Source organism: Bubalus kerabau, chromosome 13, assembly GCF_029407905.1.
Source record: "Bubalus kerabau isolate K-KA32 ecotype Philippines breed swamp buffalo chromosome 13, PCC_UOA_SB_1v2, whole genome shotgun sequence".
Classification (NCBI taxonomy): domain Eukaryota; kingdom Metazoa; phylum Chordata; class Mammalia; order Artiodactyla; family Bovidae; genus Bubalus; species Bubalus kerabau.
In genome coordinates, this window is record NC_073636.1 from 21,648,447 (window position 1) to 21,666,672 (window position 18,226).

General features: G+C 43.1%; 1 protein-coding gene and 1 long non-coding RNA gene across 5 annotated transcripts in view; one reads left to right on the plus strand and one right to left on the minus strand.

Annotated features, from left to right (window-relative positions):
• Positions 1 to 6,623: 6,623 nt before the first annotated feature.
• Positions 6,624 to 10,779, minus strand: LOC129625402 (uncharacterized). Of its 2 annotated transcripts, none has more exons than XR_008701422.1 (4): positions 9,946 to 10,779; positions 9,237 to 9,413; positions 8,558 to 8,626; positions 6,624 to 7,969 (listed from the first exon to the last, which is right to left on the minus strand). It is a non-coding gene; the product is annotated as an uncharacterized LOC129625402 (long non-coding RNA). The 2 variants fall into 2 exon arrangements; XR_008701423.1 differs by having other exon boundaries at positions 6,624 to 7,997.
• Positions 10,780 to 11,863: 1,084 nt separating this feature from the next.
• Positions 11,864 to 18,226, plus strand: part of PLXDC2 (plexin domain containing 2) — a 423,407-nt gene continuing 417,044 nt past the window's right edge. For all 3 annotated transcript variants that reach the window (XM_055543765.1, XM_055543766.1, XM_055543764.1), the window contains exon 1: positions 11,864 to 12,114. In XM_055543765.1, the coding sequence (XP_055399740.1) occupies positions 12,003 to 12,114 (112 nt within the window). In that variant the 5' untranslated portion in view covers positions 11,864 to 12,002. The remainder of the gene's footprint in view (positions 12,115 to 18,226) is intronic.

Sequence of the window (18,226 nt, forward strand, 5' to 3'; positions counted from 1 at the left end):
CCAGAATAGCTTGGTACTAGTACTAGGATGCACATATAGATTAATGGATAGAATTTAGAGTTCAAAAATAAACCAGTCTATGACCAATTGATTTTCAACAATCATGCCAGTTCATTCAGTGAGAAAATTATTTTGTCAACAATTACCAAGACAGTTGTATAGCCACATACAAAGAAATAATTTTGGTCCCTTTCCTCATAGTGAATCCAAATATTGAAATAAGATGAATTAGAAACCTTAAAAAAAATAGCTAAAATTATAAAACTCTTAGAAAACAGAGGTATAAATCTTTGTGACTTAGAAATAGACTTGGGTTTCGTATATATGGTACCTAAAGCAGAAACAATGAAATATATTTAAATTGATTTTAAATTAGATTTTTTTAAAGTTGTGCATATAAAGACACTATCAAGAAAGTGAAAAGGCAGTCCACACAATGGGAGAAAATGTTTGCAATTCATATATCTTGACAAGAGCCTAGTGTTCAGAATATATGAAAAGCATTTACATCTCAATAATGAAAAACACCAACCCAATTAAAAATGAGTTCCCTTGTAGCTCAGTTGGTAAAGAACCCACCTGCAATGCAGGAAACCCAGATTTGATCCCTGGGTTGGGAAGATCCCCTGGAGAAGGAAATGGTAACCTACTCCAGTATTCTTGCCTGGGAAGGCCCATGGACAGAGGAGTCTGGTAGGCTACAGTCCATGGGGTCGCAAGAGTTGGACATAGCTTAGCAACTAAACCACCAACTAAAAAAGAGCAAAAGAGTTTGGAAAGACAGTTCTTCAGAGAAGATATACTAATGCCCAGTAAGCAACTGAAAAGATGTTTAATAGAAAAGGCAGAGGAACCAGAGATCAAATTGCCAACATCTGCTGGATCATGGAAAAAGCAAGAGAGTTCCAGAAAAACATCTATTTCTGCTTTATTGACTATGCCAAAGCCTTTGACTGTGTGGATCACAATAAACTGTGGAAAATGCTGAACAAGATGGGAATACCAGACCACCTGACCTGCCTCTTGAGAAATGTGTATGCAGGTCAGGAAGCAACAGTTAGAACTGGACATGGAACAACAGGACATGGAACAACAACAAATAGGAAAAGGAGTTCATCAAGGCTGTATATTGTCACCCTGTTTATTTAACTTATATGCAGAGTACATCATGAGAAATGCTGGACTGGAAGAAACACAAGCTGGAATCAAGATTGCCGGGAGAAATATCAATCACCTCAGATATGCAGATGACACCACCCTTATGGCAGAAAGTGAAGCGGAACTAAAAAGCCTCTTGATGAAAGTGAAAGTGGAGAGTGAAAAAGTTGGCTTAAAGCTCAACATTCAGAAAACGAAGATCATGGCATCTGGTCCCATCACTTCATGGGAAACAGATGGGGAAACAGTGGAAACAGTGTCAGACTTTATTTTTCTGGGCTCCAAAATCGCTACAGATGGTGACTGCAGCCATGAAATTAAAAGACGTTTACTTCTTGGAAGGAAAGTTATGACCAACCTAGATAGCATATTCAAAGGCAGAGACATTACTTTGCCAACAAAGGTTCATCTAGTCAAGGCTATGGTTTTTCCTGTGGTCATGTATGGATGTGAGAGTTGGACTGTGAAGAAGGTTGAGCACCGAAGAATTGATGCTTTTGACCTGTGGTGTTGGAGAAGACTCTTGGGAGTCCCTTGGACTGCAAGGAGATCCAACCAGTCCATTGTGAAGGAGATCAGCCCTGGGATTTCTTTGGAAGGAATGATGCTAAAGCTGAAACTCCAGTACTTTGGCCACCTTATGCGAAGTGGTGACTCATTGGAAAAGACTCTGATGCTGGGAGGGATTGGGGGCAAGAGAAGAAGGGGATGACAGAGGATGAGATGGCTGGATGGCATCACTGACTTGATGGATGTGAGTCTGAGTGAACTCCGGGAGTTGGTGATGGACAGGGAGGCCTGGCGTGCTGTGATTCATGGGGCTGCAAAGAGTCGGACACGACTGAGCAACTAATCTGATCTGAAGTAACTGTTAGTCGCTCAGTCGTGTCCGACTCTTTGCAACCCCAAGGACTGCAGCCCACCAGGCTCCTCTGTCCATGAGATTTTTTCCAAGCAAGGATACTGGAATGGGTTGCTATTTCCTTCTCCAGGGATCTTCCCAACCCAGGGATTGAACCCGGGTCTCCTGCACTGCAGGGAGATTCTTTACAGACTGAGCTACAAGGGAAGGGAAATATAAATCAAAACCATAATGGGATACCACTTCATACCAACCAAGATGGCCATATAAGTATTTTTTTAATGGGAAATAACAAGTGTCAGTGAAGAGGGCAAGAATTTGGGACCCTCGTACATTGCTGAGAATTTTAAAAGACGTAGCCACTATGGAAGACAGTTGGTCATTTCCTCACAAAGTTAAAAAGACTCAGTGTATCATCCATGTATCCACATATATTGTAAGTGATGTCACAGCATCATAAGTCATAATAGCAACAAAGTGGAAACTATTCAAATGTCCATCAGGTGAATATATATAATGTAGTATATCCACTCAATGGAATATTATTTGGCAATGAAAAGGAATACAGTATTGATACATGCAATAGCATGGATGAACTTTGAAAACACAGTAAACGAAAGAAGTCAGGCCCAGAATCACATATTGTCTGATTTTATTCATGTAAGGGATAAAGAACAGGCAAATCCATAGAGTCAGAAAGTAGATTAGTGGTTGCCAGATGCTGGGCCAGGGGAGGACAATGGGAAGTAACTATTAGTATGAGGTTTTGGGAGTGATGGATATGGTTCTGGAAGTAGAAAATCCACTGTACACTTTAAATGAATGAGTCTAGAGCTATGTATGCCAATTAAATTATACATCAATAAAAAACTCAAGTGATGAAGATGCAAAGGAGGAAATTTAGAGAAAAGGAAAACAAGATGAATGCAAGGTGAGAAAAGGAAGTGCAGGAGATGCCTTCAAGGCTGAATATTGGTCACGTGGTGGTTTGTGTGCAGAGCACTTCAGCAGTGAACACAAGGCCCACGACCTGTGCTAGGTGTAAGGGTCTCCACCCGGGGTTTGCAGAAGCACAACTTCTGCTGGGTCCCACACTTAGAAAACATATTTCTTGAGGTTCAGACATATTTTGATCAGTTCCAAAAAGCCTGGGTTGACAATGTCCACAACAAATCAGCATTTTCAGAACTTTTCTGAGTGTTTTCTATTAGGCATTATGCAGCATATTCCTTAACATATTTCATTTATTAATTCACTAAGTGCTTGCTGAGTACTTGCCCATTTTCCTTTTTAGCAAAATGCAGGAGTTAAATTTATCTTTGCAAATAACCGAGGAATAAGGTCTATGTTGCTAGTACTCATTGTTGCTACATGAAAAGAAATGTCAGGTAATGCCCTCCCCCTTTTTAGGGGTTGCTGGGTAGCACCCTGCAAGCCTATAAGCCTTGCAGTGACCCAGCCCCAAAGATGAAAAAAGAACCTGAAAATGGGACCAGAGTTAATGACACTGGATAGGGGATCTTATATGTCTGAAATAAAGACTCCTGGAGCAACACCTCACTGTGTATGGCAGACAGGACATGGCAGCCATATTCACTACTCAGTAGAGAAGGCAGCTACCATTTATAGGGGGAATTGACATCAGGTTGGTTCATCAGTTACTAGGGAAACCAGCAGCCTGGGAATGTCCTTTATAGCCCCTCAGTTTAAAGACCATCACAAGGGCAAGTGTTTCTCTTTAATAAACTAGCAGGTGGAGCCATTCTGGCCTAAGGATGAGAACAATCACTAGTTCGGACAGGAGACAAACAAGTTCATATAAGTAGGGTATACTTGAAGCAGGAACTGGTCGACCAGGGGATGTACAGGCAGCAAGAGAACAGCCATCTTGAGTGGCTTGACCATACATCACATCCCTACACACTCTGCACCACCCTTACAATCTTGGTCCACCCCTCTTCTGCGATATACCTAGCTTAAGTATGAAGAGGCGTACTGCAACCAGATACCACACATAGAATACAGAGTCTAAGAAGTGGGCAAACTTTGGAGACAGGTTCTTATCGGGTCAATTTTTTATGGACGTCCACAGGAGGACAACAACGGCATCTGGCCAGAGACCCCGCAATCAAATTCATTTGGCAGTGAGTGAGGCCGCTGCTGTTGCCCAGCCCACAAACAGACTCCCTCTACTTAGGCAAGGGGCGAAATACAAGATAGTTAATAGGTACAATACAGGGAAGATCATGACCATTAAGCAGAACACAAGCCATAAACAGCATTCTGAGATCATATCATTCCTACCTGTAGTTTTCGCCCTGGCCTGTCGTACCCACAGCCAATGTCAAATAGACTGGAGAGATAGAATAACAGGCCACAGGTTAATATAATGGTGCTTTTCTCCTTTGGGGGACCAGATTACTTACCTTAGTCGTCTTCAGTGAGTCCAGGGAAAAGACAGGTGAAAACTGCAAGGACCTTTCTACTTCTATTCCACACATAGCTAGCAAACCCAAACTATTGAGGATTTACCTGCTAGTCCCAGGGTCACTTTTTTATGTTCCTCGGGGGTCTAGGCTGATGGTGAGGGCAAAAGCGAGTTACTGTCCTGACCTATAACTGGCAGTCATCTTTTGGTGTCAACAGTTGAATTCTGAAGGTGTTGACTAGTAGCCTCTCGCTTAACGTGAGGTGGGCTCTGAGACGATTGCTCTTGGAATGTTCGGTTTTATAGTTCCTAGGGCTTGAGTTAGCCTCCTGGCCCACAAGTTGAGAGAGCAGGATAAAATGCAGAGAGCAGGAGAAAATGCCAGCATATGTCATTTTCATAGACCTATTTCTGAACTTTGTGGTAGGTGAATTGAGTTCCTTGGTCACTATGTCCGTGGGGTCCCGTATGTTGCACACAGCTCTTCTATACCCTGAATAGGGGGTTTTGCATTACTCGATGACTCACATAGGCATTCTGTAATTCCTTCCACCTGCTGTAATGCATTGCATATTGCATGTAGCTGTTGTTCCTTCCTACTGTACCGTTGCTTCGCCGCTTTCCATAGCTGTGATGAGAAAGGGTACACTCATTTTGCCATTGTCACAGCGCCTAGCCAAACCCAGGTGACTGCCCATGTCTAACTCACAAGTCTGTTCCTGAGTTAGTATCCTTAAAGCTTGTGTCTGTAATAGTTTAGGGGCAGTGGGTCAGGGGTGTGCTTGCATTTTGTGAATAATCTATGACCCTGTTCTGTCTGTATTCACCAGTCATCCCTGTGTAGTCAAGATGAACCACCAGCACAAGACTGCTCCTCTTAAACTTGAAAGACTCTGAGATTAACAGGATATTATCACCATAATGGAAGAGAAAGATCTCTCTAGTGGTAGATAGCTGCCAGAGAGTCCCCCATGCTGGGTGGATGGCCACCTTGGGACTAACCCCACAATCTTCCATTCCCTGTTATATTTTCCTGACATCTTTGTACTCAAGGGATTTTCCCTGGCATCCCAACTAGCTCACCAGCTTCTGAGTCATACTGGGCAAGTCCACAAGCCTTGTAGTTCACCAGCCTGGACACTGAAGAAAGAGCCCCCAAACAGTGACAGAGACATCAATAATACTGGATAGGGGAGCTCACCTGTCTGAAATAAAGGGTCATGCTGTGACACCCGACAACGTACGACAGGCAAGCGACATGGAAGCCATCCTTACTACTATTTATAGTAGTAGAGTAGCGGCTATTTATAGGGGGAATTGCCCTTAAATTGACTGTCAGTTACCACGGAAACCAGCAGCCTGCGCCTGCCCCTTACAGCCCCTGAGGTTAATGAGCATCAGGAGGGCAAATGTTTTCTTCTAATAAATTAGCAGGTGGAGTCTTTCTGACCTAAAGATTAGAACAATCACTAGCTGGGGCAGGGGGCAGGCACTTTTGCCTGAGTGGGGTGTAGGTGAAGCAGGGACTGGTTTAGCAGGGGCTGTACAAAGAGGAAGAGAACAGCTATCTTGAGTGGCCTGATAATATATGGGTGTGCTGCTGCTGCTGCTGCTAAGTCGCTTCAGTCCTGTCCAACTCTGTGTGACCCCATAGACGGCAGCCCACCAGGCTCCCCTGTTCCTGGGATTCTCCAGGCAGGAACACTGGAGTGGGTTGCCATTTCCTTCTCCAATGCATGAAAGTGAAAAGTGAAAGTGAAGTCACTCAGTCGTGTCCGACTGAGCCATGGGATTTTCTAAGCAAGAGTACTGGAGTGGGGTGCCATTGCCTTCTCTGATGGGTGTACTAGTCCATTTTAATAATTTGTTTTCTACTATTTTGAACTGCACATTTTTGTACTTTGCAATTTACTGGTCAAAAAACTTTAGCTTATTAAGATTCAGAAGACAGTATAAACATGTATGCCATTTTAATGCAGTATGTTATTTCATTATGAGTGAGCCAAATATAATTATATTTTAATTTCATCTAAATAGTAAATGTACTATTGACATGAGGATAAAAGGCATTAAGTACTCTTGCATACTTAATGTCCCTAAAAAAAAAAGAGTGCTACTAGCTCTCATGTAATTTCTTAAATGCATATTTCATTCAAAACACTCTGTTCATAAAAATTTTACTTAAGATTATAAAAAAGCAAAAAGCTGAAATATCCAGAAATAGTATAATGAATTCTCAGTTGATTCTGAGAGCAGAAGTCAAACAAGGTGAATAAAAAACAAGGAACTACCCTATTGACCCAACAATCCTACTACTGGGCATATACCCTGAGGAAACCATAACTGAAAAAGACACATGTACCCAATATTCACTGCAGCACTATTTACAATAGCTAGGACATGTAAGCAACCTAGATGTCTATTAACAGATGAATGGATTAAAAAGTTGTGGTACAATGGACTATTGTACAATGGGATATTCATATATGTATATTTTATGTATACAATGGAATATTGCTAAGTCACTTCAGTTGTGTCCGCAACCCCATAGACAGCAGCCTACCAGGCTCTCCCATCCCTGGGATTCTCTAGGCAAGAACACTGGAGTGGGTTGCCATTTCCTTCTCCAATGCATGAAAGTGAAAAGTGAAAGTGAAGTCACTCAGTCATGTCCAACGCTTAGCGACCCCATGGACTGCAGCCTTCCAGGCTCCTCCATCCATGGGATTTTCCAGGCAAGAGTACTGGAGTGGGGTGCCATTGCCTTCTCCGACAATGGAATATTACTCAGCCATAAAAAGGAACGTATTTGAGTCAGCTCTAATGAGGTGGAGGAACCTAGAGCCTATTATACAGAGTGAAGTAAGTCAGAAAGAGAACAACAAATATTGTATATTAACATAAATATATGGAATTTAGAAAGATGGAACTGAAGAACCTATTTGTAGGGAAGCAGTGGAGATACAGACAGAAAATAGACTTGCATACACGGTGGGGATGGAGAGAGTGGGGGAAGGAGAGGCTGGGATGAATTGAGAAAAAAAAATCAGCCAAGATGAAGAAAGGACTCTTGTAATTGTATACTAAAGATTAGTTTTATCAAATGGTGAGGGAGAGGAAATGCCTTAGATCTGGAGGAAAAGGTCGTAATATTAGATTAGGACTAAATAAAAGGAATCCACTAATAGTAATTTCCCATTTGTTGTTGCTGTTCAGTCACTCAGTCATGTCTGAATCTCTGTGACCCCATGGACTGCAGCACGCCAGGCTTCCCTGTCCTTCACCATCTCAGAGTTTGCTCAAATTCATGTCTGTTGAGTCAACGATGCCATCCAACCATCTCATCCTCTGTTGTTCCTTTCTTCTCCTGCCTTCCATCTTTCCCAGCATCAGGGTCTCTTACAATGAGTAGGCTCTTTGCATCAGGTAGCCAAAGAACTGGGGCTTCAGCTTCAGCATCAGTCCTTCCAATGAATATTCAGGGTTGATTTCCTTTAGGATGGACTGGTTTGATCTCCTTGCTGTCCATGAAATAACAATAATAATGTCCTGAAATAACAATTTCAGGACAATAACAATCCACCCAGGTTACAATAAATAATGAGTACCCCACAGCCTGTATTACATCTCAATTCTTTTCTAAGTGAGCATGATAGTTTCTTGAGTATCCTGTTAGCCAAGTTTCAGTTCAGGAGAGATGACAAAGTTGGAGGTGGGATGAGATGGGTAATTGTAATTACCTTCAGGTAGATAGTACTGCACTTGGAATGTGCAGAAATGGCTCTGAAGGTCAGTATACATAAGGGGCTGTGAACAGGCCTGAAATCTGTATAGACATTACCTCAGGTGCTAATGAACGCCCAGAGTTCTCTGTTGGCGAGAGTGATTCTCACATACAATTTTAAGATCTTAAAAGGAGGGTGTTCAGTGAATTTCAGATCTTTTGTCATGGACAAGGAACTCAAGTACTGCTCCATGAAGATTGCTGATTCATTTGTTCCTTGAGAGGTTAGTTAAAATTAAGCCAGTGAGTAAAAAACAAACAAACAAAAAAAATCCCAGCAATTCAGTTCTTATAACTACAGTAAATAGAAACAAACCCCACTCACTGTAACTCTTCTCTTTCTAGTGAGATGGAAGATGAAACTTTTTCCTTCGAGACATCTTAATTTGTTTCCCTGAAAGTGAAATAGATTATTCTGTGGTGAAATACGTATGGCAGACTTAGATCATTTAGGCCACAAAGTATGCTACCTTTAATTAGCAGGATTTTATATGAATAATGAACTTTCCATTTCACCCTGAACATACCATCCTACATATATCTTAGTTATTTGTCACCTTCTATAATGTAAAGGAAAAATAATTTTTAACAAATAATCATTGGTTGACATTTAAGGCAATGTACCAAAGCCTAACTTTATTATGGTGGTGCACTTCTTTCTTAGTTCTGAGCACTAAATCATCATGCATGATTGAATTTTGCTTACCTGCATCTTCTCCCATACTTAAGTATTTTCTGTGTGGGCTGCTCTTCAGAATAAGATGTACTTATTCATAAGATATGAGTAAAATGAAACAGCACCATTGAGATAGACAAAACACACAGAAGCCTCTCCAGAGTCACTCTGAATTACCACTTGGCTCCCTTTCAATTTTTGGCATCAGATTTCCTCTTAGGGTATATAGCTTCTATCAGGAGGGCAAAGCATTGCTGACAACAAACAAAAATAAGCACTGCTAATTTGCACATATAATAATAAAGGAAAAATAGAAAGAAAATGATACCCGGGAGAGGCAGGGACTTGTTTCTTCTTTGAAAAGCAGGAAACACCCATTTTTCTACGTGAAAGGGGACAGGGAAACACTCCACACTAAGGAAGAGATGCTCTTGAAATGGCTCCTGCTGGGTCCCCATGATTTTGCGTATAAATGGGACATGGAGCTGCACTGAATGTTTTATTTCTTCAGGGATTCATGAAGTAGTGAGGTCACCAGGGATACAGAGAAAAAAAAATCAATGTTAATTAAATGACAATCAGAATTTGATAGGAAGATTACTTTTTTCAACTTAATGTTAAATAGATAAGTATCTCAGGTACTCAGCTTTGGGTGTAAGCTTACCCAGAACTTAAAAACGCTTGCCTGGGCAGAAGTAAAAGAACCAGGTTGTGTAAATAAGGTGAAGAGGGACAATCAACTGGTTGGAAGAAAACTCAGGAGAGAGCAAAGAGCATAAAAAAGTGTGTGTGCATAACATTTGCAAAATAGATAGCAAGTTGAGTATGGGATTGAGGACAACAGGGTACACTTTTTGTTTCTCTTCTGCTCACCAGCCAAGTAACCATGAGAGAGGCATTCTTTGGGCATCAAATTGGAAGAGTAGTTTAATTATCTGGCTCCACTTACAGTGGGTATTGAGACTAAATTAAGGTGATTATGGATGGCACCCATCAATTTTTCAGAGCATGGAAAAGACTAACGGGACCGTTTGTACCTAGAACATTGGAGCGACTTCTCCATTTGATTTATAACGCCTTCTCTCCTCTTCCTTCCCTTTCTTCTCTTTAAGAAGCATAAAGTCATGTACTTCGTGCTAGGCACTGTTCTCAACTCTTTAATTATTCCGTATTAACGCATTTAATCCAATGCAACCACCTTATAAGGGTATAACTACAATTCTCCCCATTTGATGGATGGGGAACTGAGACACTAAGAAAAACAAAGCCATTTAGCTAATCAGTAGGGGAGGTGGAATCCTAACTCAGTCTGGTTCTAGAATTTTAACCGATGCGCTGCTTCCCTTTCTTTTTTTTGTAAATCTTTACCCCCGTTAAAATAAAGTTAACTATTTAAAACAAGACGTAAACTCTTGAGAGGGCTGGAAAGGGTTAACGCTGAAGCACTTCCGCGAGCTGAAAAAACAAAAACAAACGAGCCAGCGAAAGCCAGTTAAAGCCCCCGTAGGAAATTCTGTGGGCCTCCTGTTTCTTTAAACTCTCGCTTTCGCTCCCGCTGACACTTTATAACAAAGCCGCCACGGCGGGTCCGAGCCGCCGCGCGCTCCCTTCCTCCACCGGCCCCGCGGGTCTGGGGTCCGAAAGGGCTTCGCTGGGTCAGTAACCGAATTGGCTTGGGTTTGCTTTCTCCGCACCCCCCACCTCCGCAGCACACGCCCTCCCAGGAATGGCGAGCTGTAATTAACCCTTTAGCGCCCAGGAAGACCCCGTCGGCGGCGAGTGGCCCCCGGGTCGGCTGCTGGGCCGCAGAAGCCCCGCAGACGGGCGAAAGAGCCGCCCAGGGCCAGGTGGGTGCGGGCGCTGCTGGCCCGCCGCCGGTGGGGGCGAGCCGAGTGCGGGGATGGCGCCCGAGCGGCGCCGAGGTGCCGTCCGGCACTCCCCTCCTCGTTCGCCTTTCTCGCCTCCTCTCCCGGAGCTCCTGGCCGCCGAGCTGCCAGGGGCACGCCGGGCTGGAGTTGCCCTCTCACTCCCCCTTGCTTTCCTCCCCGGGTTTAATCTCTCGGCGACTCCTCTGCCAGCCCCGAGGAAAGTGCAGCCATTGGACAGGTCGGTGCTAGCTGCCGGTTTCGGGGAGGAAGGTGGGAGACGCCGGGAGGAGCCAGGGGGAGGGAAGGAGGAGGCGGGAGGAGGGTGCAGCGGCGGATCTGGCAAATTGCGAGCCGCCTTCCCTCCCCAAAGTGTGGAGCAGGAGCGCGGGGGAGCGCGGCGGCGGCGGCGGCGCCTCCTCCGCCACCAAACTCCGGGGCTCGGGTCCACCTCCTCCTTCGCCAGGAGGAACCCTATCCCAGTAGGTTTCAGTCTGACTTTTCCCTCCCCGTTTCTTCCCCCGTCCCCACCCCCCTTTCCCAATACATTTTTCTGCCTTCGGACCTCAGACTGCTGCAGCCTGAGCCTGCCCAGGGCTCAGTTCTTAGGGGCTTCTCATCCCTCCGGCTGCGGGCGAGGACGCGCGCCCTGCGTCGGGCGAAGAAAAGAAGAAAAACTTGTCGGAGGGTTTTCGCCAGCCGGCTGTTAACCCCCTTCCCGCAAACCTAAGCCTCCTTAAAGGGGGCCATCCCAAGATGGGGAAAGTTCCTTCCGAGCCCTCTTCGATTTGGAGGAGGCACCCGCGCTGGCTGTGGAATTAGATCTGTTTTGAACCCAGTGGAGCGCATCGCTGGGGCTCGGAAGTCACCGTCTGCGGGCACCGGGGTGGCGCTGCCTGTGCGGAACAGAGAGTTTGCCAGCCCCAGCTGCAAGTGGCCTCTCGTCTCCGCAGTTGTTCTGTGTCTGGGGTGAGGACTGCGAGTGTTGTGGGAAGTTCTGAAGGGAGACCTGGAGGTCCGGAGAGGACTGCGCTCCGCTCGCACCCCCTTCTTCCTCGTCCCGGCTCCTGGGTGTGCGATCCCAGAGAAATTTACAAAGGCCTCTGCGTCCCTCCAAGACCGGTCCGCAGCATTCAGCCCTGTTGTCCCCATTCCCAACGGGAGCCCCGGAGCAGCACAGGGCGCCGGGGAAGGACTGGCGGGGAGCGGGAGATCGCGGCGGCGGCGGCATGGCGAGGTTCCGGAGGGCCGACCTGGCTGCTGCAGGAGTTGTGTTACTTTGCCACTTTTTAATGGACCGGCTTCAGTTCGCTGAAGGGAAGCCTGGAAATCAAGTCAATGGTAAGATGCACTTTCGCTTGTTGCTTTCCTGCCCAGTCGAAGACCTCTCTGGTACCCAGTTCTCCACCCACCTCCACTCCATCTATCTGCCCTTGGTAAAGTTACTGCAATTGCATTTCAAGTAAACTTGAGCTTCTCAGATGAGCAGAAGGTTGGCTGGATGAGTAGGGTGGTAGGGACTGAGGGTTTTTCTTAAGGATTTACCACTTGCTTCACCTGAGCGGTAAGCAGGGGATGGTACTGTCTTCCCCTGAGGCGTCCTGAGAGGGCTCGGTGTTAGAGGAAACGTTCCCGCGGATACCTCCCCAGGAGCTGGCATCCTGGTCCGTGTCCTCCCGGGCTCCTCCTCTTCCCCTCCTCCTTGCCTCCTGCCGAGATAAACTAAGGGGGGGGGGTGCATTGTGGCGGATGTGGTGACAGCCGGGTATTGCAGCGCTCCCCTCTGCTGGAGAAAATTCCCTGTGGCCGCACCTTCCTCCCGCAGGAGGTCCCAACCTCTGCTCGCTCTTGCTGTCTGGGGCTGAGCCGGCGCTGGAAGTGGGGCGGGGTGGGTGCGGCAGGACACCGGGGAGGGGAGGAGGTGGTAGAGGTGGGGTGGACGCGCCTCTGGAGACCAACCACCCGCCCCATTGTCCTCCGCCGGCCGGCTTCGCGGACAGGCCTGAACGTGCAGGGGTTCCTGCGAGTGGCCTGGCACTGCCCCCGCGCGGAGCCCGGGAGCCCCGCACAGCCCAAAGGAGGCGCCCCTTGCTCGGGCGGCTGCGCCAGCCAGGTGCGTGTCCAGCCCAGGACCGCGCCCCCGGGGTCGAGCGCTGAGCCTGCGATGCAGCCCTGGGCCAGGGCCCGCCGGCTTCTCCCGGCCAGGTTATGCGGAGCGGAAGGTCCAGCTGCCTTCCGGGACCCTGTCCACCGTGAACAGAATATCTGCTCCCCATTTCGCCCCGCCCCGCGCTCCCCCTGAAGAAATGCATAGACTTTGAGAGGAGGTGAATGAGGGAAAAACACTTGAGAAATAAACGCTAGCTGGTTAGGATAATCAAGGTTTTGTTTTGTTGTTTTAATTCCGAGGAAGGGAAATAAGTGATTCCTCGGAAAGTATTCTGGCGTCCACAAATGTCAAACTTGCAAGTCGCAGAGGGAGGGCTAGGGAGAGCACCTGGGGATTCTAGGTGAGGTGAATCTAGAAGGAAGTCCTTAAATGAAGTTTTACCAACCTGAGACAGCCTGAAACACTGTGTCTGCTCCTTCTGAAAATATTACAGAGAAAACCGATTCTGTGCTCCAGTTTATCATCAGAGGGGTGTGTGTTGGGGATGGGAGTGGGCAACAAGATACCACTTTTAAAGCTGTGAATAAAACGCAAATTTCCTGGATGTCGGTTTGTTCTGCATAGAAGGACATAGGTTGTTCTTGACAAGGTGTTATTTATATCAGTACATCGTACCTTCTGTTTATTTCTCTGATACATTTCATTGGTAAAAAAAAAAAAATAAAACTGTTACTCGTCTGGGATGCAGCACATTTATTTTAAAAAGGACAACAGTAATTTTCATGGGCATATTCATGAAATAAATAAATGCTTAAAAAAAGGAATTTATTATATCCCAAAGGAGATTAGAGAGGTGTGTGTGCCAGAATGCATTCTAAGTTGTTTATTTGAAAACTTCTTTGGCACTGAAAGTAAATAATGCATTTACAGTAAAAAAAAAAAAAAAGTCAACAAATGTTTATATATATATATGTTTACTAAGTTCTCAAATTGAGGGTAAAATCCACTCCACTCTAAAATTGGTCATATAATTAAAAGCTTTTGCTTTGGGGATTATAAAATACATATATTGCTCAACATAAATCTGCAGGTGTTGTAAACCAATATTTCTGATGGAAAACTACTCTAGAAGCCCATATATTTATAGGCTGAAGTAAAAAGGAATAGTTTCAATTTCTTGGCAGTTTTTTTGAAGCTATATTACAAAGTGAAGTAGCTTCTTTCCAAGATATCAATCTCCATTACTTTCATGAAATCATCTTGGAATTAAATAGTTAGCATATTGTAAAATATAAAGTATAGGAATGAAATGGAAGAGAAAAAATAGTTTCCTTTGTAAAATAGACTAGCTAAAAGTTCAAAACGTGAAATTTTAAAAAAGTCCAACAGTCTTGGAATTTGGCATGTAGCAATCAGGATTTTTATTACAGACATTTTGACACAGGGGGGAGAAACCTGATTTCATAACAGAAACATTTTTATTATGCATTACTTTAGAAATGCTGCAGTTGACTTTGTTGCCACCAGAGGGCAAAGAAACTGCTAATTTCCTTACTGTTCTTTCCCAAACCTTGGATTAATGATCCTCAATATTTTGTTTTTCCTATGTGCAGTATTTGTTGATATTTCAACTTGACATTTAAAAATGAATAGCGACTTAAAATAATGAGGGTTTATTTTATTTCCCGTTTTCATTGAAGTTAAATATTCATTTAACATTTATATAGTACTTCCTACATGTAGACTTATACTTTGAATACATTCTTGTGGTATAATAAGTAGTGGAAAACCCCAAATGCTCTCTTCTTCATCACTGTTGGCAATTATTACCACATTATTGTGGAATTCCCAAGAATATATTTGAAAAAATCTCTTATGATTAAAAGTTCATTATTGTATAGTGAACTTTTTTAAAGATTGAATATGTTGTATTGATACTTATATCTGAAAAGTATTTGCTCATACTAAATAGTATGCCTCAACCAATATTTAGAGAAAAATAAGCTTAGAATAATGTTAAATTTTATAAGTCTCAAATCATTTCCTTATTGTTATACATCCATCTTTATATCCTGAACTGATTGTAAAAGTTTATTAACAATGTCAAAGGAGATAGATGCATTGATCTTAAAGAATTCAAAAGTTTAAATCAGGAAAAAAGGTCTAAAAATATGTAGTTATATTTTGGCCTCATTATTGCTCTTTAACGTGATTTAATGCAACAAATAAGTTCATTACCACTATAGAGAGAGCAATGATAATTTAGGGCCCCAAGGAATTTTCACTTTTTAAACTTTCTAATACTGTTGTAGAGACAAGTAGTTTATTTTTAGCAGATCATTTACATTTAGTTGTTTACCTAGTTGGATGTTTTTCTATTTTTTTCTGCTTTCATTAGAGTTTAAAAACTTAGTTTGAAATACCACTAATTTGTGGAGTTTGCTATGAGAGTATTTCTGTTGAGATGTACTGTCACTATATATAGACATATCTGTAGCAAAAGATTATGACAGAGGGTTAATGCAAGTGAATATTCTCTATAAAATGGGCATGTTATTAGAATGGCATTTATTAGAAAATTTAAAAAATATTTTTTAATCAATGACTCTGAATTGCATATAAATCATTTTTAAAATATGGAATGTGAGAGTCTTTTTTCTTTAGAGGATAGATAGAAGCCTGAGGCTGGGTAAGTTTGGAATGAGACATAACTAATCTTGAATTTTCAGTTCAGAAGTAAGGTTTGAAATTCATGGATGTTTGCAGAGAGATTCAGAATCATTACAATTAGTACTATTTATGCATTTCTTAAGTTTGATCTTTAGAAAGAGGTTCTTATCAAGGAGAATGTGCTTGAGTAAAACTTAGGAGTGGAAAATACTAATTCACTCCCCACAGATTTCTTGTCTGCGAGAATCAGATACTTTCATGCAAAGACGTGGATACTGTGGATTCTTTTCAATAGTTTTGGTCTCATTTTTTGCTTCCTAAAATGTATCTTCCCTTGTAGAAACAGTATGTTCATAGAGATGAGTGAATTGATCAAGCATGATTATGAGATTTAAAATCTTATGTCAGTTTCCCACTACATGAATCACAGCCTCTGAATGAAGCCAGTCAGTACCGAGGAAAGCAGAGCCACATGATGGGGAGACTTGAGTCCTGTTGACAGTGTTTGTGCTCCTGGATCCAACCTTGCCTGAAGCTATTATATCCCCTGGACTTTTCAGTTATATGAGCCAATAACTACCTTTCTTTATTTAAAAAACAAAAAACAAAACAAAACAAAAAAACAGGCTCTTCAGCATGGCCATTACCAGTAAGATGGAAATGAGTATACAACAGGCCTCAGAACAATAGTTTAAAATGAAAGAAGAGAATCCAAAGGTCTGTCATAATGGCCTTAAACCTTCTGTTAATAGAACTTTCAAAAAGTTCATCGCACTATTCTGCTACACTTCTTCTGAGTTCTGACTATATTTTCTCTCGTGTACTTAATCTAATACCTTAAAGTACAGTGTATACTCATAGTGCGTGCAGCCTACCAGGCTCCTCCATCCATGGGATTTTCCAGGCAAGAGTACTGGAGTGGGGTGCCATTGCCTTCTCCATATATATATGTAGGTATAGATGTGTGTGTATACATATTATGTGTATATAGTGGTGGTGCTCTATTTTCAGTGGAGATGAACACTATTAAATAAGTTTAGTTCTTTTGGAAATCCACTCCAGTGTTCTTGCCTGGAGAATCCCAGCTGTGGGGGAGCCTGGTGGGCTGCCGTCTCTGAGGTCGCACAGAGTCGGACACGACTGAAGCGACTTAGCAGCAGCAGCAGTTCTTTTTGAAATTACTTTTGAACTGAATTGTGCTTAGGCCTCATCCCATTAACCTACACTGAAGGTGGCTTTAAAAACAGTCTCTTAAAACTCATTATTGGATTTCCCAAGTGGTGGAGTGGTGAAGAATCCACCTGCCAATGAAGGAGACATAGGAGATGCAGGTTTGATCCCTGGTGAGGAAGATCGCCTGGAGTAGGAAATGGCAACTTACTCCAGTATTCTTGCCTGGAAAATTCCATGGACAGAGGAGCTTGGCAGGCTACCGTCCATGGAGTCACAAAGAGTTGGACACAACTAAGCACAAAACTCATTATGGTAAATGTTACTGGGGAAGGTGGTTGGGGGTGTGGTGCAATGCTTTGCTCATAATTGTTCCTCAAGTAAGAGAGAGAGAGGGAGGGAGGGAGGGAAAGAAAGATATTGTGTCTTAACAATGATATAGTTCTTGTGAACTGGTTTGTTTGTATCTTTTGGACATTATGAATAGTGGCCAGAAATATTACTTTAAAAAAACGAGGTTTTTTGAAAACTCAGAGCACAGTTTGTGGCCCAAGTCCAACAAGTATATGAACCTTCTGGTGTGCATTTTTTGTACTAGTTTACCTAGGTCTTCATCTTGTCTTTCCCTACTTTCATTTAGCTGTGTCCAGCTTTTCTCACTTAAAACCTTGTATTAGTTTTAGAGAGGGGAAATAAGTAAATAAAAAGCAATCACCCTAATACATAAGGTTGTATATTACAAAGTTTCTTTTCTGCTTTCTTTTAATCTAATTTCAGTCCTTTGTCTTTATTCTGAGCACATATTTCATGAAGCTTTGATTATCTCTTTCCAGTATCCCATTCTGAGAAATCTTTCTTCTTCCCTGAGGTTTACACAGGAGGCCTTCTCTCACTATCCCACAGACTAGAATTCTGTTCAGCTGAGGAAGTTGCTGCAGAATGACAGACTAAGACGTACAGACAGTACTGTAGTGATGCTTCTTCTAGGACAGTTTTTCCCACTATTTATTGTGTCATGTATTGCCTGGCCAAAAGAATACTATCTGAAGAAAGAGGAGAATAGAAAATATTCTATATTGTATTGTAGCCAGACTTTGAATTCATTGCATGTTTTTTCTTTGTTTCTATTTTGCCCTCTTTAATTAAAAAGGTGATAAAATATGGATTGATGGCACAGATTTGGGTATTTAAATAGAACTAGAGGTCTTGTCAGGAGCCTGTTTGCAATTAGGATAGCCTGTTAAGGATTGTAGATCTGAACACAGGGCCAGAAACTGTATGACCTTCCTTGAAACACAGACTTGCAATCCCTTCCTCCAGAGGCCATCCAAATACATCTGAGCACTAGTAACTTGCCTTTCCCCTCCAAATTAAAATCAGCTGTCTTCCCTGCTTCAGGCATTACGGTAGACAGTGGCCTATGATTTTGTCAAGAGAGGGTCAAGAAGGCAGGGATGCAAAATGACGTCCATTTTACTTTTCTGGAATCTTATGACTTAGTTC